Genomic DNA, 26,576 nt, shown 5'->3' on the forward strand with positions numbered 1-26,576 from the left:
GCGATGGCCACCAGTTGCAGTCGTCATTTTTTGAGTGGCGTTCTTGGGGCTGAGAGTTTTCCCATTTTTGTGCCTTACGCTCGAATCGATGGAGAAGTCGCGTTGCCTGTGTATGGTGCCCTGAGGGCGGCGGAGCACTGGCCGAAGCCTCGGGAGAGATGGCCGCAACCTCCTTTTACAGGTCAGTAAACTAAGATTCAGAAAGGTGTACGGACGTGTAGTCAGTCGGAAACCAAACTGGATGCCCTGCTTCGGTCCTGTACTCGAGTCGCTAGAAAAGGCACTTTTCTATCACACAAAAAAACTGCTATATACAAATAGGACCACTAATAGATGTGGATTGTGGTCTCTTAGAGCTCAGGCAGGGTGGTAAGGCTGGAGGGCCTTATTCACGGTCCACTGAAGTGAATGGGAACTTCTGGCCTCATGGGGTTTTAGAACAAAATATCACGTTGCTATTGCAAAACAAGTTTGTGGCCTCGATCTGATCAGTCACATGCAAGTGTTTATCCCCCAAACCAGCAAAGGTTTCTGTTGCTTATTACGTTTTACTAGAACAAAGCAGTCATGGGAAATCCACACCTTTCTCTGGAGGTGGACGCTTCAGGACAGGCTTTCGGTGTGTGGTATGAGGCCGCGTACTGTGCCAGCTTGCTCCGCTCTGAGCCGGGCGTAAAGAGAGGCTCTGTGCTCCTTGTGCCCCTCTGCTTGTCAGAGGTGCTCTTGTGTGCGTGTGACTGTCTGCGTGCAACATGAGTTGGGTAGTTTTGGCCACTTTTTCCTCTCAAATGCCCGTGACTGATGCAAAATACGTTTTGTGCAGTCTTAACGTTAGCATTGCTCATCGTTCTGCAGTTGCATAGTATTGTTTTGTGTAGCCCTTGGAACGAACTTGTGCTATGGAAATAATCCTCTGCGTTCCCCGTCTTCAGCAGCAGTGGGAGTATCTGAGTGGATTCCCTAACTGCTTTAAGGAAGTTGATCTATGCAAGTCTGGTAGCGTGCTTACTTCAACTGTGTTGGCGAACGTGGTTACATCTCTACCCCGGCTGAAGCTTGGTGCGTTTCTCTGCGTCGTAGAGAAGAGACAGGCAAAGTGCAGAGCCCCGGCTTCTCTTGGAGGCCTTAGCTCGATCTGGTGATGCTGTTAAAGGCCTGGAACCACCCTGTAATTGTGTTGAAAGGACAACTGTGTTGTAATCAGATCTTCTCCGGTGACTAATGGTGTGGTGCGGAGGGGCCATGAGCTGCTCCAGCCTTCCTGTAACACTGGGGCTACACCAAAGATTTCCTCATCGCAGCTGACTGCTCCGAGACCGCAGCTCGGAGAACTGACTGTAACAGAAGTTTTGTAACCTTGGCCGATCACCAGATCATCAGCGGCATCCAGAAATGTAGCAATATCAAGATGCAGCTGCATGCAGATAATTGAGGGAAGGGTTTGTGGGAAAAGCTGCTCCTGGAGAAACCACACAGACAGCGTGGTTGCTTGTGGTTTCAGGGTCCTGCCAGGGCTCGCTTTATTTCAGCGTTCCTGTGTCCTGAGAATGGTCCCGACTGGAATATTCTGCATCACGCTGTAGTGGGCAGAAACTCCCAACTATAACCTTGCGAAGTACTAGCACTTAATACAATACCCAAGCTCATAGTTGTCGTCATATTTTTATCCCGTTGCCCAGTTGTCTTCAGGTGCTAGGACAGGAAGCGACGCTCAGAGATTACATCTGCGTACAGGGGGGTTGTGGTTTAAATGCAACTAGTTAGCAGGGATCATTTTGTGTAATAAGTCATCACAGGAGGACCATTGAGGAGTTGGGCTGTCACGGTGTCCTGCGAGGTTTTGAGCATAACCGTGTCAACGGTCCTCTAAGACCCCGGTGCACGTCCACGTGCACAAAACGCTGTGGCAGACTGCGGCTCTCGGTTGCTTTTCTTTTACCCGGGCCCGAAGAAGCCCTGGGAAGAGAGGTCTGTTTCACAGATGATTGAAATACTAATAGCTGCTTTAATTGATATTACTAAGCCTATTTGGCTGGCATGTGTTTTAGGAGGCAAGCATGCCTTGCCCGAGTCCCATGCAAATGCAGGCAGATGTCAGTAGTTAGGGGAATATCAGGAGATCAGAAAACACTGCGGGTAAAGATGAACTAAATGTTTGAGAAGGGTGGAAGAAAGGATGGTTACTGTGGGGACCAGGAACTGATTTGAAGAACAGGGGAGGAGAAGCCGTGCTAAGAGGCGAAGATAGGTGTTCATTTATCCGGACTCCTGATAAGGAGTGAAATCCCATTCAAAACCAATAACAAAAAGATACTGAATTTCCCAGGGAAAAGAAAGATCTGGCTGTGTTGAAGTTTCAGGTAACCCAAAATGGCCTTAACTTGCTTTCCAACCGGCTACTTTCAGAACGGGAGGAAATACCGAGGTCTCTCTATTTTTCCAGTAGTACTTAGTTGTTTTGGTAACGTCTATAAGAATTAGCACATCATGCTGCAGTATGTTATTAATAGTTAATCTTTGTGATTACACTTTGTACGGTTCCTTAAACGAAGTGCACCTGTGTTTACCCTGCCTCCCTTGCAGCATTCCTGCTGTCCTTGTGCTTGTGCGTTGATGACAGAAAAAGATGGACTTTGCTCTTCCTGAATCGAACCGGAGCACAAAGAGCAATTGTTCGCTGCTCCTGGAAGCGCAGGTCCCGCTGGTGCCCGCAAGCGCTGTTAGGTGCTCGCCTCGCGGGTTACGCCGCAGGCCTGAGTGGCACGGCGAAAGCGGGTGGCGAGCAGTTGCCTGCCGCTGGGAACGTGCCTGTGAAACAGCCCCAGAGAGCGCGGCCGGCGCGCGGTCCGTGCTCAGTTGAAGGCAGGCTGGCTTCTCTGAACGTGCAACGTGCTTGTGATGCTGAACGTTGTTTTAGTACAGGCTCAGCAGGTGCCACTGTATTATAGAGCTTGGCGATGGTGACAGACGTGTGTGAAGTAAGATGTCAGAAGGGGGATGGAGAAGGGCAGAGTTGAGCATGTTCCAAGAGAGCTCAACTTTTATTTTTCTCTGCACGATTTCCAGTGTTTGGGGAGATCAAATTTTGGACAGGATCTGTTTGAGCTGTTGCTGTAGCTGTTTTTCTGGGACAGAGTCCTCAAAAGGCGCATGAGGTTTTAAAAGTTTTACGTTTAAAAGGGGCTTGTTCGTATTCCAACCTTTACAGACCAAACAAATGTGTTGGATTTGGGCAAATAACGTCTGCGCCTCTGATTTCTTGAATTTGTTTTTTCTTTTTGTAATGGAGACGAGCCTGCAGCCAGCTTTTTCTTACTGCCTGGCATTTAAAGAAGTCTGCACGATCTTTTTTCCTCCAAGCTGGCAGGATACGTGCAAGCTCCGATGCACAGATCCCGGGCATGAGCTAATCTCTTGTGGCTTCAGATAGAAATGGCAGGAGCTCTGTCGCTCGGGTAGGCAGCAGGGCGAGGAGGCTGCGCGCAGGCGGGCGGCCGGGGTCCGGCGGGCGGCCGGGGTCCGGCGGGCGGCCGGGCTGCTCCACCTCCACCTCCGCCCGCGCCGGCCGGCCGCAGGCAGCGCAGCCCGCGGTTGCGCAAGCAAAGCGGCGCGCGCCCGTCTCGCTCCGTCCCCGCTCCGCGCCCGAGAGCGCTGGCAGCCCTCAGCACCGCTTGCATTTTCTCTTCCTTGTCTCGGATGTGGATGTTACTCGTCAGAGTGGCTGTGCCTGTAAAGGCAAGGGGTGTCCGAATACCGAGTCCAAGCATAGTGCGGTTGCATTCGATTCCCCTCTCCTGTAAAGGGCAGTGCTCACGTTGGCTGCCGGCCGGTTCGGAGCGGATCCCAGCTGCGTACCCGAGCGCTGGTCCGGCGGAGCCCATCGCCTTGGCCAGGAGCCCGCTCGTGGCTGTCGGGCGCCCGGCGCGGCGGCGGCTGCTGACAGCGCTCCTCCCCGTGTTGTGCAGTCGGGAGGAACGGGCGATCCCCCTCGTCCTTTTTTCCTTCCCCTTTTGGGACCGTTGCTTTTTGAGGTCCTCCACGGAGCCGTTTGGACGCAGCGTGTGGCTTTGGGCTTGGCGCGCCCTGGGCAACGCGGAAAGCTGTCGCCCGGCCCCGGGCGAGGACGGTCTCCGTGCGGGCGCTGCAGCGATAGGCACGGCTCTGGGCCCGCGTCTGAACGGCTCCCCACGTTCCTGTTTCGCCGGCTGCGCGGCCCGGCGTGAGCCCTGCCGGCGGCGAGGCACGGCGCTGCCTTCTCGCTGGGGCCGCCGGGCGGTACAGCCGAAAGCCGGCCTGCCCGCTTTCTCGCTGCTCTTCCTGGAAGCAAAGTCACGCCGTGAGATAGTTTGGGGCCGGGGAGACAGCCGGAGGCGCTCCTCGCCTGGGGCCGCGGGCCGGAGCGGTGATTTACTGGCCCGCCAGGTGCTAGCGTGGCCTCCCGCTCTGCCGCAGCCGCTCTCCCGGGGTCGGGAGCGCAGGAGGCTCGCCGACGCCTGCGGGCAGGGCCGCGCGCGGGGCTTGCTCGCGGGGCGCCGAGTCCGGCAGCGCTGGCGGCCGGCCAGCGGGAAACGCGCCTTTGTTTTCCGGGAGAAGCGCGAGGGATTATGGCGTGTTGAGCTCCCTTGGTTCCCCCGCTTGTTATTGTGTGACAGACGTGTAATCAGCCGGTTCAAGGGGCTTAGTTAATTGTTTGCAAAATAGCAACGTTGACGATTGTCTCCTGGTGGGGAGGTGAAGTTTGGAGCAGGAGAGGAGCGAGGGAGGGTGGCTTGTCCAGCCCTCAGATTAGGAGGGATTGAAGCCAAAGGGTAATACCGAAGCCCCAGATTTGCTGTTTTGAAACGCTCTGGCCTCTCTCTACCTCTGCCTTCGCTCCCTCTAGCTGGGGATAGCGCTTACAAATTGGGAATTTGTTCCTCCCCTCTGACTCTTATTAAATGTGCTTAAAAATGAAGCGAAGACTGCGAGCATTGTTGGTAATTGTTGTGCAAATGTAATACTCCCTGCAAGCTGTTAAATAGGCCAGTGCTCTGTTTACATGAAGAGGCAGCCAGCTTTCCAAGTGTAATGAGTCAGCTCCATGAACAGAAGGGGTGCAGAATTAATCTGGCATCCGTCTGGCCTTTTCTCAGTTAAACAGGTTTTCAGAGCTGCACGTGAATAGGTATATACCCCGGTTACAAACAGCCACAAAGGCGTCTACAGTGGACGGGGTTTTTTTTTTTCGAGAATAAATTGACGGGGGGCAGGCCAGGAAAACAATTCTCGTGAGGCCGTGGAGATGGCATCCTGCGTTCAGCGTTGGGTTTAATTTTTGAAGCGGGCAGTGTTGGTGCTCTGGTCCCATACGTGCTGGTCCTCGCGTTCAGGTGCCTACAAGAAGTGAGGCCGTTTGTTTTTAATATCCTTTATAAAGCACAAGTAAATTCCCAGTGCCTGACACAAGTCTTCTGAGTTTCGGTTTCTTGGGTTGTCCATGAATATTGAAATGAATCTGCTCAGACGACTGACTGTGCCAGTGACAGGCTGCTCATGCCCTTCTGATTGACCCCGGCGCTCCTGCTGTTTCTGGCCTCCTCCCGTGCGCACACACATTCAAGCACTTATTTTTCCTTTATCTAGTGGGATGCCCTTTAATAAGGGCCCATAGGGCAAATGGAGGGGGGAAACATTCCTAAACTTCACGGGTCAGGTGACAGTGCCTGACAGATCCAGACTGTCGAGGCTGTGAATGCCTGAAGCTGGTTCTAGTGGAAATAATTCCAGTGTTTGGGACAAGGTTGAGGTAAGAGGTAGCGGGGGAGCCGGGCGCTGGGGTCCGCGGGCTGGGAGCTGAGCGGGGCCGGCCGCCCCGTGCTCCAGGAGCGATGCGTTCGGTGGAGGACTGCTTTCACCGCCGGGAGAACTGGACTTCTCAAAATCCAGAATCGCTCTGCTTGCCTGAATGAGCAGCTGGGTGCGTCAGGGCACCCAGGGCAGGCGGCCTTGCTCTCGGCGTCGGGCTTTGCGACCTCCGACGCTTGTCACCCGTGAGGACGGCCTTCTTAAGGTGCTGTTTTGGTCTGTCCTTGGGCTTGAACTTTGATACTTGCGCTGGGCGCTGGCCCTTAAAATGATGAAGAGCAGATATTTAGAGACAAAGAGTTCTGCAGTCGTTTCCCTGCTGCAAGAGTATTTTCTTCCATCTTCTCTTTGTGGACGTGTTGGGTTTGCGTGCCGAATCTTCTGAACTTTCCCTCCCCTCTGGCTTCCTGGTGGCAGTGACAAGGAAAGCCGATGGGCCGTCGCTGCGTGCTCGCGCCTCCTCCGGTTCAGCACCGGTGTCAGGGACTCCTTTGCTGCTCTCTTGCTCCTAGAGGAAGGGGCCGTCGCCGGGCTGGGGCCACCCAGACCTCGGCGCTGGAGCTGCCCCCTCCTCGAGCTGGGAGGGAGTTGGAAAGAGACCCCAGGCTTGAAGCCTCCGTTGCTAAGTGTGGGTGACCACCGTCCGTTAGCCCCGGCCGAGACCCGGGCAGAGGCCTCGCTGCCCGGGAGAGCTGTCCCCTGCTGGGGATGTCACCTCCATGACGTCTCAGGGCTGCTTGGTCCCGTGACGGGTGCTGCTGCAGGCCTGTAAATCACTTTTTAGGTTTAAAAGAAAAAACCCACAAACTAACCCAGAGGACTCTAAAGTCTGTGAAGTAGAAATGAAACATTTGAATTGTGACGGGATCTCCGTGGTACCTCTAAAATATTGTGCTGATGAAAGTACTGAGCTAGGGGACCTTGGGGCCTCAGCTCCCTGCCCGCCGCAGGCCGGGGGTAGCTGTGTGCTGTACCCAGCGCCCGTGCAAACTCCTCTGGCTTCGCGTGTTGCTGTTCGGGACACGTTTCAGCGTCCAGACTACCACCTGCCATCCGCCTCCCCAGTGCCCAGCAGGCAGGAGGGTTTGGCTCCTCTTTTCACCTGCGTTTGCTGTTTCTTTCCCCGCCCCCAGAATTCCCAATCTTGTGATGGAGCTCTGGGACGACTTTGTTCCTGGACGATTTCCTGCAATTGTAGCTGTGCAGAAATCCAGCTACTATTATCAGAAGTTAATGGGTGCAATGTGTAGTGTTGTCAGGTGGCAATTAGCTGGGGAAAGAGTTTTCAAGTGGTCCCTGTTTATACCATTTCAGCTCAAGTACGATGAGACCTTTGCTGTAGGAATTGATGTGGGTCACTAGTCTGAAATATACTGTTGCACTGATGCTTTTTAGCCTCTGGTCCCAGGAGACGAGATATTTTTGTTCACCTAAAAAGGCCTTGCCTGCCTTGGCTACAGCCTGCATTTCTGATCTCCGTTCCAGCTCATACTTCTCCGTATTTCAGATGTCAGTTGTCTTTTCAGCTCTGTAACCAGGCAACCCGTGGCAGGAGCAGCAGAGCTCTTTGTTATTCTGCTGAATTGTCTTACCTAGGCCAAGGCGCAGTGGCAGCGCCGAGATGGAAGGGGGAGAGGAGCCCCCTTTAGAAACCCTTCGGAGAGCAGTGCACCTTGTTTGCATTTTCTGTTTTCTTGTTACAAGGCGCAGACCCATTCAAAAAGTACCTTTTATAAGCAGATTTTGTAATTTTAGCGTAGTGAAGTGGTTTGTGTATCAGTCCTCTGAATGTCTGGGAAATCAGTGTGACAAACTCCGTGGCAGCAAAGTGGTCAGTACCACAAACACGCAGGCAGAGGGTCCATCGCAATGTCACTAGTCCCTGGGGGTAGCCGTAGCTGCAAGAAGCTTCACGTAGGCTTTGAGTGATGCTGTAGGTGAAGAGCAGGAGGCGTACTGCTTTCTGCTTGGGCACAATCCATTGTAGGCTACCCGTGGCACATGAAAGAAGTTATATTTAACATAACCTAATACTCCAGTGGCAGGTCACTGTTTGCTTCCATGTGAAAGGTGGCAGAAGGCAGCAGCTCTTCTGCCCGCGCTGAGCTGAGGTGCACGGCGTTGAGAAGTGTTGTGGCCTCCTGGTGTTGCCTTTGAGGAGTTTGGTGCAGGTCTGTTCCCCAGGGAAGCGTCTTGCCTTTTTTTCTAGTGGAGTGGTCCTTCTGAGATGTCTAACTTCTCTTTTCCTCTCTCTCAACAGACGGTTGATGATGAGGCGATGGCAGCATAAATGAAGATCAAGTAAGGAAGGCAGAACGATGCCCAAGGGTGGGTGTTCTAAAACACCACAGCCAGAAGATTTCTCTCTCAGCAACGACATGGTGGAGAAACAAACGGGGAAAAAGGTAGCACGTTTTGTTTCCTTGCCGTCCTTTTGGGATGCTGCCCCTTGTGCCTGATGTCTTCAAGCCATGTCAGTCTTTGACATGTCAGGAGGTTGCCTTGGGCTGCTGTCACCCGGTGTTGAACCTGAATCAGTCTGTTTATCGGCGCTGAGCCAGCGGATGAGGTCCGTTTTATTTTCTTGGTGGCCGTAATGCTCCTGGGAAGTGCTTCAGCTGAACAGACTTGACTTGGCTGAGCGCTAGGGAACGCTTGGGAAGCGCTCTCTTCCAGAAGTACTGTCAATTTTTAGGCTTTCTACGCTAAGCCACTGAAGGAAGAAATAACGCAATGATCTCTTAAGGAAAAGCGTGTGAGGGAGGACTTTCTCCTCCTTTTCTCCCTGCCGTAAACGCAGTGTCTGTGTAAGACCCTCAGTTCAGGCTCCCCTCTGAAGTCCGGGCTCTGAGTAACGGCTGACCAGGAGTCAGCATGTGAATTGCTCTGCTGAAATTGTTGCTTTTTGGGTTTTAATTGAAGTGTTTAGATTCTGACTGTGCTTGGGATGAGGAGGATGCTGAAATGAAATCTGAGTTTAAGGATAAACAAGCTTATGCTTCTCCCCTTCTTTCCCACACCCCAGATTCCTGCTGTCCATTCCAGACATAAGCTGTGCCTCCTCCCTTTCAGCCTTATTGGTCTTTCTCAGTGTATTGGTAGCTTCCAGTAAATGGCTGTGAAGAAAGCTGTGTACAAAATGTGACCTTTAAGTAAAAACTAGAACCTGCATTTATTGTATTCTGCTGTGGAGACAAATCTCTTCCACAGTTCACCCTCTTGGTCCAGTTTCTCAGCATTCCCCAAGCAGTTCTTGCCTGATAGAGGAAACTAAGCTCTATTAGCAGCAATGATGCTGCATCTCCTGCGCTCTCATTTCCCTGAAATCTTTCCTGCGTTGTGTAATTATAGTAACTCTAATTTCCCCTAAAAAATTGAGGCCATATTGTGGACAAAATGAGGAAAATGATGGATACCCAACAGGGAAATCCCAGGCAGGAATTTAGTTATCAAGTGAGCTGGTAGCATCTGCCCTGTTTCCCTGTCTGTGTCTCTGCGCACGCAGGTCTAAATCTGTTGCAGGAGACGTGCTGCAAAGTTCACTGCTGCTCCTACGAGGGGCGCGTTGATCGGACGCAGCGCGGTGCGTTTGGGACGAGGCAAAAACTGGGAGCAGTGGTGTTGGGTGGTGAGAAAGAGCTGCCATTGGGTATGTAATGAAGACACCAAAATTTACCCTGCCTCTTCCCGGCAAACGAGGCTGAAAACCAGAAACGCCAGACTGGAGTGCAGGGAATGTAAATACGGGGTTTTCTCAGTGCTGTGTGTAAGCAGCTTAACGCTGGAGCAAGCAGGTGCTTCAGAAGGGAAAGGGACAGTTATAATACGAATCAACTTCCATTTTATTTCATCTGCTCGTGGCAGCTTAAAGGCTACGTTTTATTTACAGAGTAGATTTATTGAATACCGTTAGGAATGCTGGGAACTGTAGTTATTTCCCTCGGCTAAATAACTCTCACACAGTTTTATGCTTCCCACTGAAAGGCATCGGTGCAGACCTGGGGGACAGTGTTATTTAGGAAGGGGAATAGTCTTTCTGCTCACTTGATTCTGGTCTTCTCAACAGTGAAGAAACTTGCAGGCTATTGTCCTCCAGGGACTGAGCTGAGATCCAAGGTAATTGGCCAGAGGACATTGTGCAGCAAATCATCCCATTTCTGGTTAACTCTGAAACGTGAGCTGGAGCAATGACTAAGGGTAAAAGCACTCCGTTGTTAGACCTTCTGCTTGTAGGCGCTGTTGTACCTGCCTGTCAAGGAAGCTGCTGCTTTTAATTTATCTTGCGTTTGTCAACCCTTTCAGCCTGTGAGTTGGAGTGCGCTTGCTCTCGCCGGTTGACGAAGGAATCGGGCGGGCGGCTGTGTCCCAGCCTGGGTGAGCTGCACCTCGTGGAGGGACCCAGCAGTCGCCAGAGCCGCAGTATAACAAAGCACAGGGAGAACATGGCAAAGCACTAACTCTGTTAACGCTTAAGCGTTTCCCTCTCAATGTGACCTTAATATGAACAGTAGTTTTGACATTAAACAAACAGACTTTGTATTTCTGGGCTTGAAAACACTAGCACTAAACAAAGGTAAACGTATAGGATATTCAGCAATGCTGTTGTGGGCTGGCTATCCTGGTGGGCTGAACGCTGCAGTAAATCTATAAGTGCCGTGCTTCAAAATGTTAAAGCCAGGCTCCCTGGGAAGCTGCCCTTTCTGCAGAAGGCTTGTGCTTTGTGGAAGAGTATGTGAGCTGTTGCCTTTCAGTTGTAGAGCTAATTGGTAAGTGGGAGAGCAAACTCCTCCTCGCTCTGAGCCTTCTGCGGTCTGCAGCGGGGATGAGGTATTACCCAGTGAGATGTCACCTACGCTGGCGCAGCCGTGAGAGCGAAGCGGTTTAAAAAAGACCGTGTCTCAGCTGCGCCTCCGTGGCCAACGCGTTTGAAGCTTTGTGTGCTTTGCTGCTCTTCGGCGAGGAGTTTTTTCTCCCGAGGTTAGCAGGAGGGAGCGGGACGGTCGGCGCGCGGATCGGTGTTGCACGCCTTATATGGCCTTCTGCTGGGGAAGGGACTGCTCGCAGCCTCTCCTGAGGTCAGAGATGGTCAGCAGCCGCAGGAGCTGTTTCTGGTTGAATTCAGCCTTAAGAGTTTTTTTTTGAATATGCACGCCACATATGAATAATTCTCCTTTCTTATATAGATCTATAGAACCCTGTTCCAGAAAGTGTTTACTCGTAATAACTTAGGCTGAGCAGAGCACCACAGTGAGAATTACATCAATTGTTGAAACCATTTCCTGATATGCCCAGGACCTAAATCACTTGCTGCATGATTATAGATGGTGTTCAGAAGCTCTGGTAGAGGATTTCTCTTTGTGGGGAAATAGTCTGACTTGCATAGTCTGAATTGCGTTTTTGTTGCAGTGGCTTTGTGGAAATCCACATCCGCACTGAATACTCAGCAGAACTGGCCTTGACCCCTGGTTTTGGACTTGCGTGTAGTAGCTAGCCCAGGGTAGCTACGCAGACCAGATGGCATCTTTGTTAGAAGAACTGCTGAGGGTGTTGTCTTCCTCACCTTTTCCCAGGTGATATGGGTGGTCCGGTTTGCTGGAGGAGCACTTTTATGGGCTGGTACAGACCAGATCAAACTCCACCGACTCCGTGGCTGCAACACCACAGTAGTGAAGAGGGAAAACTTCTGCGCTGCTTATCCGCGATAATTTTAGTGTTGTAAATACACTTTGCTTCTATTTCATAATTTTTCCTGCACTTTTAAAAAGTTTCTGCTCCCCCCTCCCTTCTCCCGGTTTCAGAAAAGGGGATTTAGTCTTCCTCTGTTGACTGTTCTCGAGATCCGTGTGTGTTCTGCCTGCTCCGTGCGGTATGAAACCGTTGGCTGGCTGCGCGTGGAAGCGCAGAACCGCCCCGTTAGGGCGTGATGCTTGCAGCAGTACGAAGGGACTTGGATGCGTAACAGCCAAAATTTCCTTGAAGATAAATGGCACAGAATCATTGGAAGGTGGTCTCTTCTTAAAAAAGTCTAAATGAAGGCCTAAGGCATGTAAGAATGGAACTTTTTCTCCAGTTTTCTCAGTATTTTGAATGTTTTGTTGCAGCGTTGGTCATGGCGTAAATTCACGTTTTGTAAAACTTGGCGTGTGTGTGTGTATGTTGTAGCCTGGTTTTGGAAAGGGCACAAACGAGGGACCCAGATTTAGGGGGTACCGGGGCTGGGTTTCCACCGTGTCCCACGTGCTTTTCTTGGTGAGCGGGTGAAGCTTTGTCCACCCCCCTTTGTAACGTAGGGTGAGGGCCCTTCTCCTCCCCTCCGCTCCGCTCTCCTCAGCCGCCAGAAGGCGGTTCAGGAAACGACAAGGTGCTCCCTTCACTAATGCACAGCAACTCCCCTTAGCACGACATCTGCTTTTTCTGGGTTTTTTGTTGTTGTCCGATGCAGGACTCGGGTGTGTTAGCTTGCCGAGTGGGGCATCTCCAGGAGGTCCGGAGCGCCCGGTCAGTGCTGGGTGCTCTGCTTGCCCCATTGCTAATGCTGGTTTCATTCATCGCTGCTTAGTTTTTACTAGTATAGCAGTCTGAAATACTTTCAAACCCCTTTGGGAGAACAAAGGGCTTTGGGGATTTCCATCACCTGGTAATGCAAATCTTTGCCTAAGAGCCTGGAATGAGAGTCAGGTTTTGTCGGTGTTCGAGTGCCAGCAGGGCCCTGGCGCGGGTCTCGGCAGAGGTGCGGTGGCCGACGGCAGGGCCGAGGGCGTGCGTGGGCACTGATGTCCCCGGCCCTGCCGCAGGTGCCGTTTCGGGCGGCAGGGGAGAGGAGGTTGCAGACGCCCAGCCTGCCCCGCGGCGCCTCGCTCGGCCTCCCTGGAGGAAGCACGCGTTTCTCTGCCTGGCTTTGTGCGTGCTCTGCCTTGCACAGTTCTGCATCTAAGAGAGCTAGGTATTTATTTTTGCTCTGGGAACCTAAATTTGGATAGTAAGCTGGCCTAGTTTGAGTCCTGCGTGAGGGTAAAAAGTGGCTTTTATTTCTGTGTGTCACAAACGACTCGAGCAGCTCGGCCTCGGCGCCCGTTGCGGGTGGGAGATGCTTGTCGCAGAGGGAGATGAGCGGGGCGGCGCGCCGAGGCCCGCCGGCCGCGCTCGCGTCCCGCGGAGGGCCGCGGCCGGGGCCGGTTTGTGATTAGTTTGCCTCCCAAAGCGTGACAACCGTAGCAACTCGTGATGCGTCTGTTGGAGCGGCACTCGAGGTGACTCCGGCTATTCATGGAGTGGATCTTACTCGTGCTCGGCCTGGCGGTAGGGGGTTTCTCCTGGAGTCGTGGTCTGCTGCCTCCCCTTGGCCAAGGCAGCCTTTATGAACGCCTGCGAAGGGGAACGCTTGTACCCGCGTCCCCAGGCTGCCTCTTGTACCGCGGCAAGCAGCGTGCGGGCGCTGAGGACGTAGGCGTTCGGGCGAGCTCCTCTGCAACGTCAGTTACTTCGGATTTGTGAAACCTGCCGCTCGTGTCTCTGGGAGGTGTCCAAGCTCAGCGCAAACGTGAGACAAGCCAACGCCGTGAAAACAGCTTTTATTCGAGCAGGACTACGTTCTTCGTTACACCGTTGGAAATAATTACAGAAGCAAAGTTTAACACAAGAAAATGAGAACACGCGTTGTTTTCAGGAGTATTATTCCCCAAGTTGCCTTGTTTTCTCTGTGGTCGTTTCAGTGCAATATCTGAAAGTTCCCCCGACCCGTAGCCGCTTTCCAGAAGAGAGCGAAGTTTGGGTCTTCCTTGCTGCGATTGTTGTGGAAGGTTATCGCGGTGCTGTTGTACAAATGAATCTTCAAAGCGGCGTCTGGGCCGCCGCGGCTTCCTTCATTCCTTGGTATTTAATGGTGCTAAACTTACTGGATTAGCAGCTCCGAGCGCTAGGGAAAACGCGCACGGGCCGTTGCCTGAGCTTGTCCGACCCTGGCCGTCCGCGGAGCCGTTTCAATGTTTCGTGCTGGGCTCGCCTTCTTGTCTGAGGAGTTTTCTTCTGTCTGTTTTCTCTCCTCTTCGGCTCTAGCGTGGAGCTTTTAACAGTATCACAATAACTGTCTGGAATAAGTGCTATTTTCACCTGTGCCGTGCCTTTCCCTCGCCCCTGAGCGCGCGCGGCAGGAAGGCGGTGGCGGTCGCCCCGCCGGCTGTCGGGGCGCCTGGCCGGGCCGCGCGCCGGGCTCGGGCTCCGCGGGCAGGTTGCAGCTGGCTCCCGCTCGCTCTCCGCGTCCGGCCCGTTCCCTCGCACCCCTCGCCCTTCTCTGCGGCCCGGGTTTCCTACGCGCCGCCGCGTGCCCCTGCGGTGCCTTCCCTCGCCGCCTTGGCGAACGGGGAGCCCGGCGCCCCTTAGGAGATGTCCACGCGAAGAGCAGCTTGCCGCGCTGTTACTGGGAAGCGCTCGCGAAACTTGGTTCTCCAAGCGCCCGGTAGCTGGTGGTTCGGTTAGCACGCCAGTGAGGTAGCTCTGCGGTTGGGGCGCGGCGGCGTGCCAGCCCTTGCCCTCGATAGGGCTGCCGGCGAGGGAGAGCGCCCGGGCGGCGGAGGGCTTGCTCCAGCCGCAGCCTATGTTACGGTTACAAACAATGAAAGAATCGTTATTTTCTGTGTTAAGCACAAGTGACCTCTTGTTGGAGTTCCCGACGTGAAACCGGTGTCTGGAGCAAATGCTCAACGTCTAGGAAATCCCACCGCCGAGTGCCAAGAGCTCCGGGGCAATGCCAGGGTCGTGCCTCTCCGGTCACGCGTATGGCAGGAAGGTAATGCTTTACCCCACGTTAACGCTGCTTCGGCAGCGCTGTCGCCGCGGAGCGCAGTACAGAGCTCCCGGATTTGGAGCACGGCGTTGCTGCCTGAGCTTGCCTGCGAGCGCGGGTGTCTCGGCAGGGGAAAAGGGCAAACCTTCCCGCTCGCAGTTCGACGGGCCTGGAAGCTGGTCAGTGGCAGTTTTGACTGTTGACTGGGTTTAAACAAGGAATAATTTAGTGGCTGGCTGTAAGTAGCGCTTTTCAGTCGTGCCAGGCTGTTGAAAGGGGTCGGTCTCTCTCTCTCTCTGGATTCTGGCTGTAAACTAATACCTGTCGCTGACCTGATTTACATGTCTGATCTGTTCAGAGCTGCAGCTGGCAATAAAACGGGCATAGTTTGTTATTGCAAGCTATTTTCGTTCACATCAGAAAAATAAGACAAAAGTATTTAAATACGGAATGTTTGAACAAAACGCCGGAGTGTTTGCTTTGGCTGTTGTGAATTTGTTCTGGCGCTCTGATAACTCCTGCAACGAGGCGAAGCCTCCGGGTCTTATCGGGAGCAAGGCGCTCCTTTTCCCAGTTCCAAAAGTTAAGTAATAGGCTGCCTCGGCCGAACGCGTTAGGGCTCCGTCCAGCCGCAAAAGCAGCTTTGCTAGCCAGGGATCGAGCTGCTGAGCTGTGGGGCAGCTTTGTTTAGCTTGCTTTACCAAAAAAAGGCATTCCCAAATCTTTTTTTTTTTTTTTTTTTTTGTTCCCTTAAGGCCCCGGTATTTTGCCGGAGCGTGTGCCGGAGGGGCCGCGTGGTTTGAGCGCAGCTTTGGCGCTGCGTGCCCGAGGGCGGTCAAGCGGGGCCGGGTGAGGGAACGCGGAAATGGAACGGGTTGATCTGGAGTAAATAGTTTCTCTTTAATCTGCCGCTGAAGCCTGAAACTAAGAAAGAGGAAGGAGCAGCGTGCGCGCGCGGTGACGACGCGGTCTTGTGACTGCTGGCACGATAAGCCGCCGGGCGGTCTGCCGCCGCCAGCGTGACTGGCGTCCCTCGAACAAGGGAGCTGCTGTTAGCTTTGCTTCCCTGCGCTCCCAGCAAGGGCCTGGCACGATTTACAACGTTGACGGTCTCCTATTCGAGTATAACTTTATACCTAAAGCTTAGGGTCTAGGTTTTGCTGGATTATTGGAATCAGATTTATCACCGAGCTGGTCGTTCTGGCCTCGTTTTCAGAGCGCTGGTGCAGCGTTCGACCCCGGAGCACTTGCTTAAAGAAATGCGGTTTCTCAAAGCGCCCGAAATATAAACGCGTAACTTGGGTCGGCAGATTCTTCGCATACCAAAGTGCTGGCGTGCCAGCTGGGGTCGGCTTTCACCCGGCGCGCGAAGGGCTGCCTGTCTCCGTCCTGCAGGGACGCGTTTATCCTCAGCGCTTCCTCCGCTGGCCCCAGGCTCGCCCGGCGGCCTGTGAAAGCGCAGAGCCCCCCGCGCGAAGCGGGCAGCCCCCCGCCTCCCTCCCTCCCTCCCTGGGAGAGCTCCGCTCCTGCGGCCTCTGCGTTGCTTTCGTGCCGTCTAGCTAGACTCGGTCTTGACTTAAGGTGGCTTCTCCTCGTTTTTAAAAAAAAAAAAAAAAAGCAGTAGAAAAAAGCTTAGCGTTCAGGAGCCAAATCCTCCAGCCTGTGCTGCCCTCCCTGCAGAAGTGGTTTTTCGTAGTATTTGCTGCAGTTCTTTGCTGCAGGAGAGCCAAGGCCAGGGCAGCCTGTGGCGCCTTGATCTGCCTGGGCTGGGCAGAGCCCCGTCGTGGGCGGCATCGACCCCGCGCAGCTTCGAGCCGCTCCGGTGACGGGGCCGCGCTGGCCGAGGGGATCGGGGAGTTCAGCGGGCGCGCCGCGGGGACGTCCGTCGGAGCGTGCCGGCGCTTGGGAAAGGAAAGCTCTGCCGCCTAGGGCCGGGAATCTGCATGGGAGAGGGACTAACTCAGCGTCTCAGCCGTTGCAAGCGCTTCAGCTGGAGTTTGCACGTGTTTGGGCCTCAAAGATGATCAGCCCCAAGGCGCAAACCTCAGAGGAGCTGAGCTGAGCTTTGGTGGATCCGATGCTTGTTTGTTGCTAGCTGTTAGCTGCTGCTAAACCCTTCACCCTGCGACCGAGGTCGTCCAGGGGAGCAGGCAGAGCTGGGAGCGGAACGAGCTTCTTCCTGCTTTCAGATGGAGAAAGCGGCCTGTGCGGGAGCTATACTGGCCTTGCTGGTACAAGTTGTTACACTGCTGCATACGGTGCAAACCCTTTAAACGTGTTTGGCCGGCATGCTGATCCTTTAAATGGTCAGTAACGTTAGCAGGCTTATCAGCTGCCAGAATAGTCTCCAGAGCAGCGTGTTATCATGTAGGCTCAAACAGTAGGGCTGTACTCCTGGGCTGGAGCTGCTGCAGGGCACAAGGAAGAGCCCTCAGCTCTCCGTGCTGAAAGAGGAGCTTCGGCGTTGCTCTCGGTCCCGGCGTGCCCGCAGACGGGTGGAGCGCCCCTCGCCGCTGCGGGCCTCTTCTGCTCGCCATCGGGAAACGCTTCCCGAACGGCGGGGGCGGTTTGTTAGAAACGCTCCCCTTCCCCGGGGCCAGCCTTGCCCAGCGCCTTCCCCTTTCTCCTGGGCTGCAGCTCACTCGCGCTGCCTGCGCCCAGCGTTAACTCTGATTTTCACGTGAATTGGTTGCAGGCTTCGCACCATGTTACGCAGCCTTCGTTGGCCTTGCTCCTCTTCTAGAGTGGTGCAGGAGCGTTTTAACTTGGTGAAATAACCGGTCTTATCAGCAAACAGCTGAGCTTTATGTACATGTGTTACAGCTTATATGGAAAGGAAGTACACGCTGGTGCAGTCACGCCCAAGCATACAGCAAGCAGCACAGATCTGCTGCGGTGTTCGGCGTGGTGTCTCAGCAGCTGTGACTCATTCTCCTGCCTTAATAAGGAGATGGCGCGCTGGGCCGACGCGTGCTGGTGCTACGGCAGGGTGGCTGAGCACCACGAGTCTGTGCGTGGCTCTTGGTGGCCGTTCCTCGCTCTCCCTTCCTGCAGAGGCAGCTGGGTTCAACCCCTAGGAAAAAGCCGTTTACCCATAGACAGCAGTGCGAAGGCTACAAAGGAAAACGGGCCACAAAGCCTTCAGCCGGGAGGAGGCTGGTTTCTGCAACGCGGGAAAACCTGACACTGGGAACCTCCTGTAGTAAGGACGGGACACGCGCCATATGAGTTTGAACTCTGAGGCAGAAAGCCTGGGGGGGTAGATGACAACCTTCCATTGCAGCAAAATCCAGGGAAGGCTTTTGCTGATCTTGTCTCTCTCCTTTCTAGGATAAAGATAAAGTTTCTCTGACCAAGACTCCAAAGTTGGACCGGAGTGATGGCGGCAAAGAGGTGAAAGAGAAAGCTACAAAGCGGAAGTTGCCTTTCACTGTTGGAACAAATGGAGATCAAAAAGACTCGGATACAGGTACAGAAATTATATATTCCACCATCTAAACGTGAGCCTGATATACGTATGTGGGGGGTGTGGGGGGGGTGTGTGTGTGTATTTGTACACCTCACTACTAATGCTTTGTGGTAGTTGGGCTTAAACTTTTGATAAAGGACTTCTCTATCTTAAAGCTGAAAAATTATTTCCAATTGATGTGTGCACAGGCATCGTCAAACGGATGTAAAACGGCCTGGAAATCATATTGATGCCCTGGAGGTGTGGGCTCTATAATGTAACCGTTTGGGCCTGTTTGAATGTTTACATTGACTCTTTGGAGCTGGTGTGGGTGACTTGCTGGACTATAAGGACATTAGTTTGATCTCTTTGCGTCTTTTTTTCTTGGGGCTGTCAAGGTTGCTTCTGTGGTTGCAGTATGACTGAGCTGCGCATCCTCAGTAAACACTCGATTTCCGGCAGGCGTTGGTGCTGCTGTGCGTATTGCGGCTTGGCTGTGCTGCGGTCGGGCAGGTCACAGCTCATGGCAGACGCACGGCTGCTGCGTGTGGCTCTGATCTGCCACCAGGACAGTGGCCCCCACATGGCTATAGAAAGTTGAATGCACTTTTTGCTTTGTAAGCAATTGGAAGAAGCCGCAGCACACTTCTGAGATGGAGAAAATAATGCTGTTTGCTTGCAGGGGGCTTAGATACAGCGCAGAGGAACCCACGTGATTGAATCCACATATGCGCCAGTTAGGCTTCTGGGGAAGCCCTGAGCTAGGTTGCAATACGCGATGAACAGAAAAGCCAATGTTGGTGTGGCTTAATAGGTAGAGTTTTACATAAGTCCTTTCTGTACATTGCTAGGAAATCTGCGCTTGGAAATAGTGTCTGCAATCTGGCCACGTCAGGATCACAAATTATGAAAGGAGATAGAATGCACTAGAGGATGAGAACGTGCTTAAAAACGCTAAAGAGTTACGATTTGGGGGAAATGAGTCTGCACGCAACTGAAGGGCAAGACTACCTTATGGAAGAGGAAGAGATTTAGATGGTGCAGAGGTCATTGTAGGGCTAACAGGATAAAACTGGGTTGAGGAAATAGCCAGAAAGAGCAAGGACCTGTTAGACTGTTGGGTTATCTCACAGAAAAGAACTGCTCAAACCTCAGTGTCTGAGTTTGATGTTTGACTGGACCCTGTGCTGTTCTTGTATAGGCAGTAGTAGGTGCCACGGAGCGGACTTCCCTTTTGTGGTACCTCACACGTGGAACGAGCTATGCACGTCAGGAAGCTGGAGAAGCTTTTTATCTGGCTCGGGCCTTTCGTGTTTGTTTTTATTCCTTGGCTGAGTGCGCGAGGTGCTCTGCTATGACATGCTGTGTTTCAGCCTACGTGACACGGTCAGCACAGACCTATTGACTGGTTTAGTCTGGTTTAAAAGTTGGGAGGCCAGATTTTAAAAGGTCACCAATGCTGCCGTGGTCATGCAGCGACCGCGTTGGGTGGGGGCTGGTTCGCAGGCAAGCGGGTGTGATTTTGTGTCCGTGCGGGTGGACGTGCATTGCTGTGGGTTTCTTTGTGCTGAATGGTAATTTTTTCAGTTGCTGAACTCTGTGTCCTTAGGGAAAGTTTCAAAACATTAAACGGCAGCTCACGCTGATTGCCATTCGTAGGGATGAAGTGTCATTTCTGCGTTCTTGGCGTGCAGATGAGCGAGTGCATCGCAGAGGGAATAAATCAGAGCTTGCAGCTGTGGGAGCAGGGTGGCCCTTGGCCGTTTGGGAGCAGATGGTCTTACACCCTGAGAGGGGTGATCTTAACTCATTTCCCAAACAGGCAGTTTGGGGCCTGGGGCGTGCTTTGGCTGGGAGACAACTTAATGACTTGTAGTGCTGTAGTGTCTCACCTGAATAAATTTAGGAGCGTCACCTTTGCACGGGGGGTGGCCAGGGCAAGGCCAAGCTCATTCGCTAGAACCGTAGCTACCGCTTTTTATCAAGAGTGTTTCTGCCACGTTTGAAACTTGGGTGAGATTTTAAAGCCGAATTCACTGAAGGGCTCCCTGACCCTAATGATCGTTAAAGCGTCGCAGTAGGGCGCTGTAGCAGCTCGCCTTCCCGGCAGCCGGACGCAGTCACCCGTTTCCCGAAGGGCTCGGGTCGGTCTGTGGCTGCAGCGATGTTTCTGCTGGCTGGATCTAGAAGGGAACCGACCTAAGAGAGCAGATCTCTCTCGGAGAGATCTGAGAGGGGTGCCACGCGCCCGCCGCAGCGACGCCGGCGTCCCCAGCCCGGCGCCCTGCCCGCGCGGAGGCTGGACGCGGGTCACTGGGGCTCAAAGATGCCCGGCTCAAAGAGCAGCTCTGCCCCCCGAGCGCTGGGAAGGTGCTGGCGAGTCCCTAGCAGCCTGTTCGGCTGAGCCGGGAGAGAGGAAGTGAGTCAGGCGCCGGGGGGAGATAGCAGCAGGGAGCTGCGGGTAAATGGCGCAGCGAGGGCCTGTTCCGCTTCGGTGAGGTTTCCTACTCCAGGAATCGGATGCTTGAGCTGGGAGAGACGGCCTGGCACGTCGCTCCCCTCTTGCACCGCGGTGGCCGTTGCGACCGTAGGGAGATGCAGCCCGTGGGATCCTTCTGCTTCGTGGCCGGCCTTGCCACCGGCTCCGTTTGGCAGGGAGAGGCCTGTTTGGACGCGCGCAAAAGTTGCCCGCTTCCTCGGGAGGCTGAGGGGGGGCCCCGAGGCTGCGCACCTGCAATCGCTCGTGGGCCGGCGCGCGGCTGGCGGACGGGCCCGGGGCCCGAGCGGCGGGGCGTCAGCGCGCCCGGCACGTGCGCCGCTCCGCTCCTCCGAATACCCCGCGGAGAGCAAAGCCGCCTTTTCTGGTCTCTTCCTAAGCTTTGCTGGAGCTGGCGCGTGCGCGAGGACCGGCGCTCTTTGCGCGCCGGCCCGTGCCGGGACGGGGGCGAGGGCCGCGCGGTTCCCCCTGCGCCTCTCCTCGGTGCGCCCCGGCGTCGCCTCGCCCTCCTCCCCGCGGGCTGCAAGCACGGACCCACGTCCCTCGCTCGAGCAGAGCCCTCGCCCCGACCGCCGGCGTTGCCCACGGCCGCTCGGGGTTTTCGGTGGCGGTGGGCGCTTGCAGGCGGCCGCCCGCGCCGCGGCTGCCTGCCCTGCCTCGCGCCCTGCTCTTCGCAGCCCGCTCTTGGGTTCGCTGAGGAGCGGGCCGTGCTTGCGGGGTGCTGATGCATGCAGAAAGGAAGCAATTTCGATCTTAATCCGTTGTTATTTGCAACGGGCCTGCCCCACGCGGCGTTGCTGCGCCGTGGCGCTGACCCGAGCGCTCGGGACCCCCCGCCCAGCGGGTTTTCTTCCCCTTGCCCCTCTGGGCCTGGCGCCTGCACGCAGCGTTTTCGTTAAACTGCACAGCGTGGCTGCAGCAGGTTCGGCGTTAGCTCTTTTAAAGCTATCTCCTTCAAAACGGCTTCTAGAGCCAAAATTCTGGCCCAAAGGTCCTTTAGAGTTAACCAAATAGATTGTCTTAAAAAAAAGAAAAAAAAAAATACATAAAGCTGCAAGCCTCCAGACTGTGCGTGTTACGGATTTGGCGCTGTGGGAGCAGCATCTCTCCGCCTGAGCCTTCTCCTACCTCCTTCCTGCTCTTTCCCTCGTGTCCACGGACGCTGGTGCAACCCCCGTGCTGCCCTCCGCGTGCAGGTGTCCGTGGGGCGCCCTGGTCCCTGCCAGGGCCATAGCAGCCCGGAGCAGCCTCGCACAAACCAGAGGAGTAAAGCTAGCTTTTCCTCTGGTAACGTACACAGCTTGTGAAGCTTTGTCACCTCTTCCTTTATGTGCTGTGCTGAAAGGAGGTTAGGCATTAAAAAAGAAAAAAAAAAAAAGCAAATTAGCAAATGTTAACATTCAAAAGCATGTAGGAAAGTCTCTTGTGGAGACCGCAGGGAGCAGGGGATGGTCTTGCTGGGAAACCCCCTGGGGTGAGGTGGTTGGGAGAGGTGGGCAGCAGCCGGCTCGCACAGCGCGAGAGTCTTCGCTAACCTCCTCCTGAGGCTCGTGTCTCCTGCGCGGTTCTGCACGGCGCTGCCGGCTGAGTCATGGGCTGACTCAAAGGCACCAGACTCCTAACGCTGCGATTGCATGCTCTCCGCCTTCCTGTGCATGCTGCAGAGTAAATAAGAGAGCAGTCTTATCGCTGACCTGTTTTTTACCGCTCTGTGTTGCTGTGTTCTGAGTCAGGTAATGCTGCTTAAAGGTCAGCGTCTCAAACGCACGGTCCAGAATACAAAATTCATTACATCAGATCTTCCTGAGCACAGTTCCCGGACCGTGCAGATTTAAGGCTGTTACTTCGCTTGAGCCCCACGGCCTCTTGGAAGGTGGAGCTGGGGTTTCCAGGCTTGGAGTCATCTGCGGGGAGAGTGAGGACTTAAAAACCCTCCCGAGCACTTTGAGTTAATTCCAGCCTCCGTGAGCCCTTCCTGGGAGCTGGAAGGGCCTCAACAAGGCTGGGTCAGCGCGGCTGGTCTGCAGCAACGCTCGGCGTCCAGAGCTCCCCCTTCGCGTGCGGAAAGTCCCTTTCCTGGGATGATTCAGCCGAGTGAGGTGAGGATCACGTGGCAGTTGGTTTAGCCTTTTCAGGGTTGCTGCTGCTTTTTCTTGCCTCCAGCCCCTCATCTTCCGCTGCTACTCTTTAGGCTTGTGTGAAACCTCTAGGAGGACAGTTTTTGTGTGTGTTTGCTGGCAAAATCAGAGCGCTTAGACAAGAGGTAAGCTCAGTTTTGTCCAGGTCACGTGCAAACCCTGCCATTGCTAAATAATACCGGGCTTGAGCATACTTGTAAAAATGCAGGCACAGTAGCCACCCTGTGCTTGTACTTACTTGAATAGTCATGTAAACGTAGTGTGATGTGTTGCTCTTTCTCTGTCGGAGGGAATTACCGATGAGATGCGCGCGACCTCAGCCGCAGCAGCGCGACCGCAGAACCGAACGCCGCGTTGGTTTGGTTTTCAGAGAAAAACTGAAACCTGGGGCCTGAGAGCGCTGCAGGCCCAGCAGCGAAAGGTAAAAGCCCTCGTGGCACCCCGGCGGGGAGGCCGCCAGGGCGCCGAGGGGTGTCGGGGGCTCGCCGCCGCCCTGCTGGCACCTCCAGCGCGGGCCGTCGGGCAGCTTCCTCGCCTCCTCCCGGAGCGCCCGTCCCACCAGGCCGCAGGTTTGCGAGCGCTCGCCTTCCTCGCCCCCGGGACTGCTTTCCACCAGGTTCGTCCGGAAAGCGGCCGCGGCGGAGGGGCTGGCGCGGCGTCCGCCCCGCTGCGGGGCGCCTCCGGCTCCCCCCGGGGACACGGGCGTTTCGCTCGTTGGGGGCGACCAAAACGCAGCCAGCCCTCCGAGTTGGTGCACGTCACCCTTTTTCTGATTTTGAAGAGCTGCGAGGGAGCCGAGGGCCCGGTCGGGCGGTTTTCGTTGGCCAGGGAGTTGCTGGAGGAGCCGGGCTTCGCCGGAGCTGGAGCCTGGGAGCTTAAAAGTTCTGCTGCTTTGCAGCCTCCTTCGTGCTAATCCCCCGAGTAAGTTGTGCGACGCTAATCGCTGCGTTAGGAAACGCCTGATGAATCAGTTGACCTAAACCATCCGCTCTTTGCCTCCCGGGCTCCCGGCGGCGCGTGCGCGACCCTGCGTGGGAACGGGCCCGTGGCCCGCGCTGCGCGCCTCGCTCGCAGAGCCGTGAGAGGCAAATTGCTGGCTTATTAAAAACGGCATCTGCCTATGAAACTCTTACTTGTGTGTGTTTCTGTTGCTGGCTTCAGCCTGCTGTGTGCAGCTGGGGGACTCGAATGGGCTGCGCTGCACTGGGTCTTTCTTTGGTTGTATAATTTCAGTCCTTTTACTAAAATAGTCAAGAAACTGTTCTCACCTAGCAACCAGGGAGAGTGAATGTCGGAGCTTCTTCGTTTCTCGCCGGCTCCATAATGCCGGTACAGTGCAGATAGCCTGGCAAACACCAGGCTCCAGATCACCCTGAGAAACTCCCCGTGTGCATCAGCCATCTGGGAAGGGCTGCGCGGAAAAGCAGGTCGTTTTATGACGGGAGCTGCCATAAATCTCCCTCCTCCCCCCGCGTCGCCTCCTTAGCATGCAGAGCGAGAGGTTGCAGTGTGCTGCGTCTCTGTGAACCAAAATCTATCAATGATGGCTTTTTCTTTAATACAAGAGCTTTTATCGGCGCTGTCTGCAGAGTGTCCTGCCCCCCGCTTCCTGGGTGGGAAGGAGCCGGGCCGGCAGTCGTGCTGAGCATCCTTCCCCTGTTTCCTCCCTTCTCCAGCTCTTTTTCATGGTAAATGAAAAGTCTGGACCTGAAAATTGTGCGCTCTCAGGATTATTCATATTTAGTGTTGAGAGCGTTGTTTCTGATGCAAACCTCCTGGTTCCTCTTACAAAGCTTACCGCCCCTCTCGGCACTTTGTCACTGAACAGCCGCTCTGGTGCAAAGATGCGTTTCCGCACCGCTGCACACCTGTGCGGTCTTGCCTACCGCCTAGCTTGAGGAAAATGCTGATGTTTGGATTGCAGCTATCTAGGGCACAGCATTAAACCGTTCCAGCTGAATTGTGCTTTTAAAAATACTGAAAACATTGGGGTGAAGGCCTGCAGGTCCTTCGCCATCCGCGAGCGGGCGGGTGAGCGTTAGGAGTCGCAGGCTCCGGCCCCACGCTTCGACGCCGGCCGTGGTTGTGAACGGGGGGCTGCTCCCTTTCCACGGACACCTCTCCTACGCTCCGGACTGTCGCAGCCGAAGTCTCTGCCACCCTTTTGGTGTATTTATGCAGGGTGGGTTTGTCACCGGCCCCTCGAAATCCCTCTGATTAGGAAGCAGTTAGAGATCACTGTTACGCAGGAGCGGGTAAGAGCGCCTTCCTTGCCGCTCCGCTAGAGCAGACCCCACTAGAGTTTTTCCTCTCGTTTTCCTCCTCCGTTTCCTTCTTGGCACGTGCCCCCCAGCCCCAGCACCTCTGCCTGCTTGTCCCTAAATTCTGGCCCTGGGGCATCCGCAGGGGCTTTGGGAGTAGTGGTGTCATGCTGCTTATCCCTCTGCTCACAAACTGAAAAAGTAGCCGTGAACCTTTCTGCTCGTGCCTGAGCTGCTGGGGCCCAGGCCGCAAACAGCCTGACATCGGGGAGCCCGAGCGTCTGCAGGCTCAGGCTCTAGACTAGCCGCGCTCGGGTTAAACCTGCTTTCCCCCTTTGTTTGAGCTGCCGTGCTCCAAAAATGTTTTATTTCCTGCAACTTCTGCAATAAAAATGAGTGCTAGGCTGTGAATCAGAAAAGCAGAGACCTGTGCGTTCCCTCAGGGTTTGATGCAGCCTCTGCTGCTGCCTGTGCCGTTCTTACTTGTCCTTATCGATCTTTTGTTGGTGGGCTTGTTTGGCGAATAAACTGTTGAAAATCCCAAGTCACAACAGAGCTGACGGTTAGTTGCTCCGTGCAACGCTGAGATGTTCGGCTTGAGGTGCTTATTTGGAAATGGTATTTTTCCTCAGGGTACCAGCTTATATGCGTGTGTTGTCATGTCGGAGCCGTTTAAAGAGATGCTTTTTGCATTACAGGGTACGACGCATTAGTGGGGAGCGAGGAGCTGTGCTGCTCGGCTGCAGGGCCGGGCTGCGGAGACAACCTGCCCGGAGTCTCGCAGTGTGCATTCAAGACAGCTCCGAGAGATTTTTCATCTCCGCTGCTTTTCTTCTTTCTTCCCTGCCTCTTTTCTCTTCCCCGTTTCTGCTAAGGCCAAGGGTTCAAGCCGCATTGTGCTAAGCCTGCGCGCAGACAGCTCGCCCCTGAATGCCTCCCCAGGAAGCAGCATGTGCTCCGAGACCTCTGGAAAGCCCCCGGCCGGCTCCGGCGGCCCAGATGTGTCCTCCCGTTGCAGCAGCGTGAGCGCGCGCGCTGCATGACCTGCAGTCTGGTTGGGGCACAAGACCCACCTGTGGGATAACGGTCAAATCCTTTTGTCCTAGAAACACGCTCACGTTCTGGCTTTTGCTAGACTCGCGTTGGGCAGCTGTGGGCTCTGTTCAGCTCCTCGGTTCTCCTTGAAGTTTGCATGCGCAGCTCCTGTTAGCGTCCGCCTCAGCGATGGGAGCGGAGCAGTATCCTTGAATTAGACAGCAGCAACGCAAGAGCGCAGTTTTGCTCCACAGGTTTGCAGAAGGTTGAAGCAAGCGGCAAAAGAGCTTCTTTAAAAACAGATAAATGGGCGGCATGGCTCATCTAAGGAGGCCTCTATAAGGGGGCTGGCAGTTGGGCTGTTGGCTGTGGTGGTCCTCCCCAGTGGGGGAGCGTGTCCACTCCTCCTGCAGCGGTACCGTAGCAGCAGCTCATGGCGGGCGGCCGGGTGCCGCGGCGGCTCCCCCCGCCGGGGAGCGGGGCTGGGGGCTCCCTCCCTCCCCTCTCGCGCCGCCGTGCTAGCGGGGCGCTCCTGGGGGTTATTCCCGGCTGCTGAGGTATTTACCCGGGG

At 54.8% G+C, this 26,576-nt stretch overlaps 1 protein-coding gene across 17 annotated transcripts in view; it reads left to right on the top strand.

The window, feature by feature from the left end:
• Window positions 1-26,576, top strand: part of ANKRD11 (ankyrin repeat domain containing 11) — a 170,251-nt gene that overhangs the window by 118,901 nt on the left and 24,774 nt on the right. For 12 of the 17 annotated variants that reach the window (XM_068956285.1, XM_068956284.1, XM_068956295.1 and 9 more), the window contains 2 exons: window positions 8,105-8,249; window positions 17,957-18,095. In XM_068956285.1, the coding sequence (XP_068812386.1) occupies window positions 8,163-8,249; window positions 17,957-18,095 (226 nt within the window). In that variant the 5' untranslated portion in view covers window positions 8,105-8,162. Of the gene's footprint in view, window positions 1-7,883; window positions 8,016-8,104; window positions 8,250-17,500; window positions 17,829-17,956; window positions 18,096-18,170; window positions 22,835-26,576 lie in introns of those variants that run through there. The other 5 variants (XM_068956290.1, XM_068956298.1, XM_068956299.1 and 2 more) reach the window with 5 other exon arrangements.

Source organism: Struthio camelus, chromosome 10, assembly GCF_040807025.1.
Source record: "Struthio camelus isolate bStrCam1 chromosome 10, bStrCam1.hap1, whole genome shotgun sequence".
Classification (NCBI taxonomy): Eukaryota; Metazoa; Chordata; class Aves; order Struthioniformes; family Struthionidae; genus Struthio; species Struthio camelus.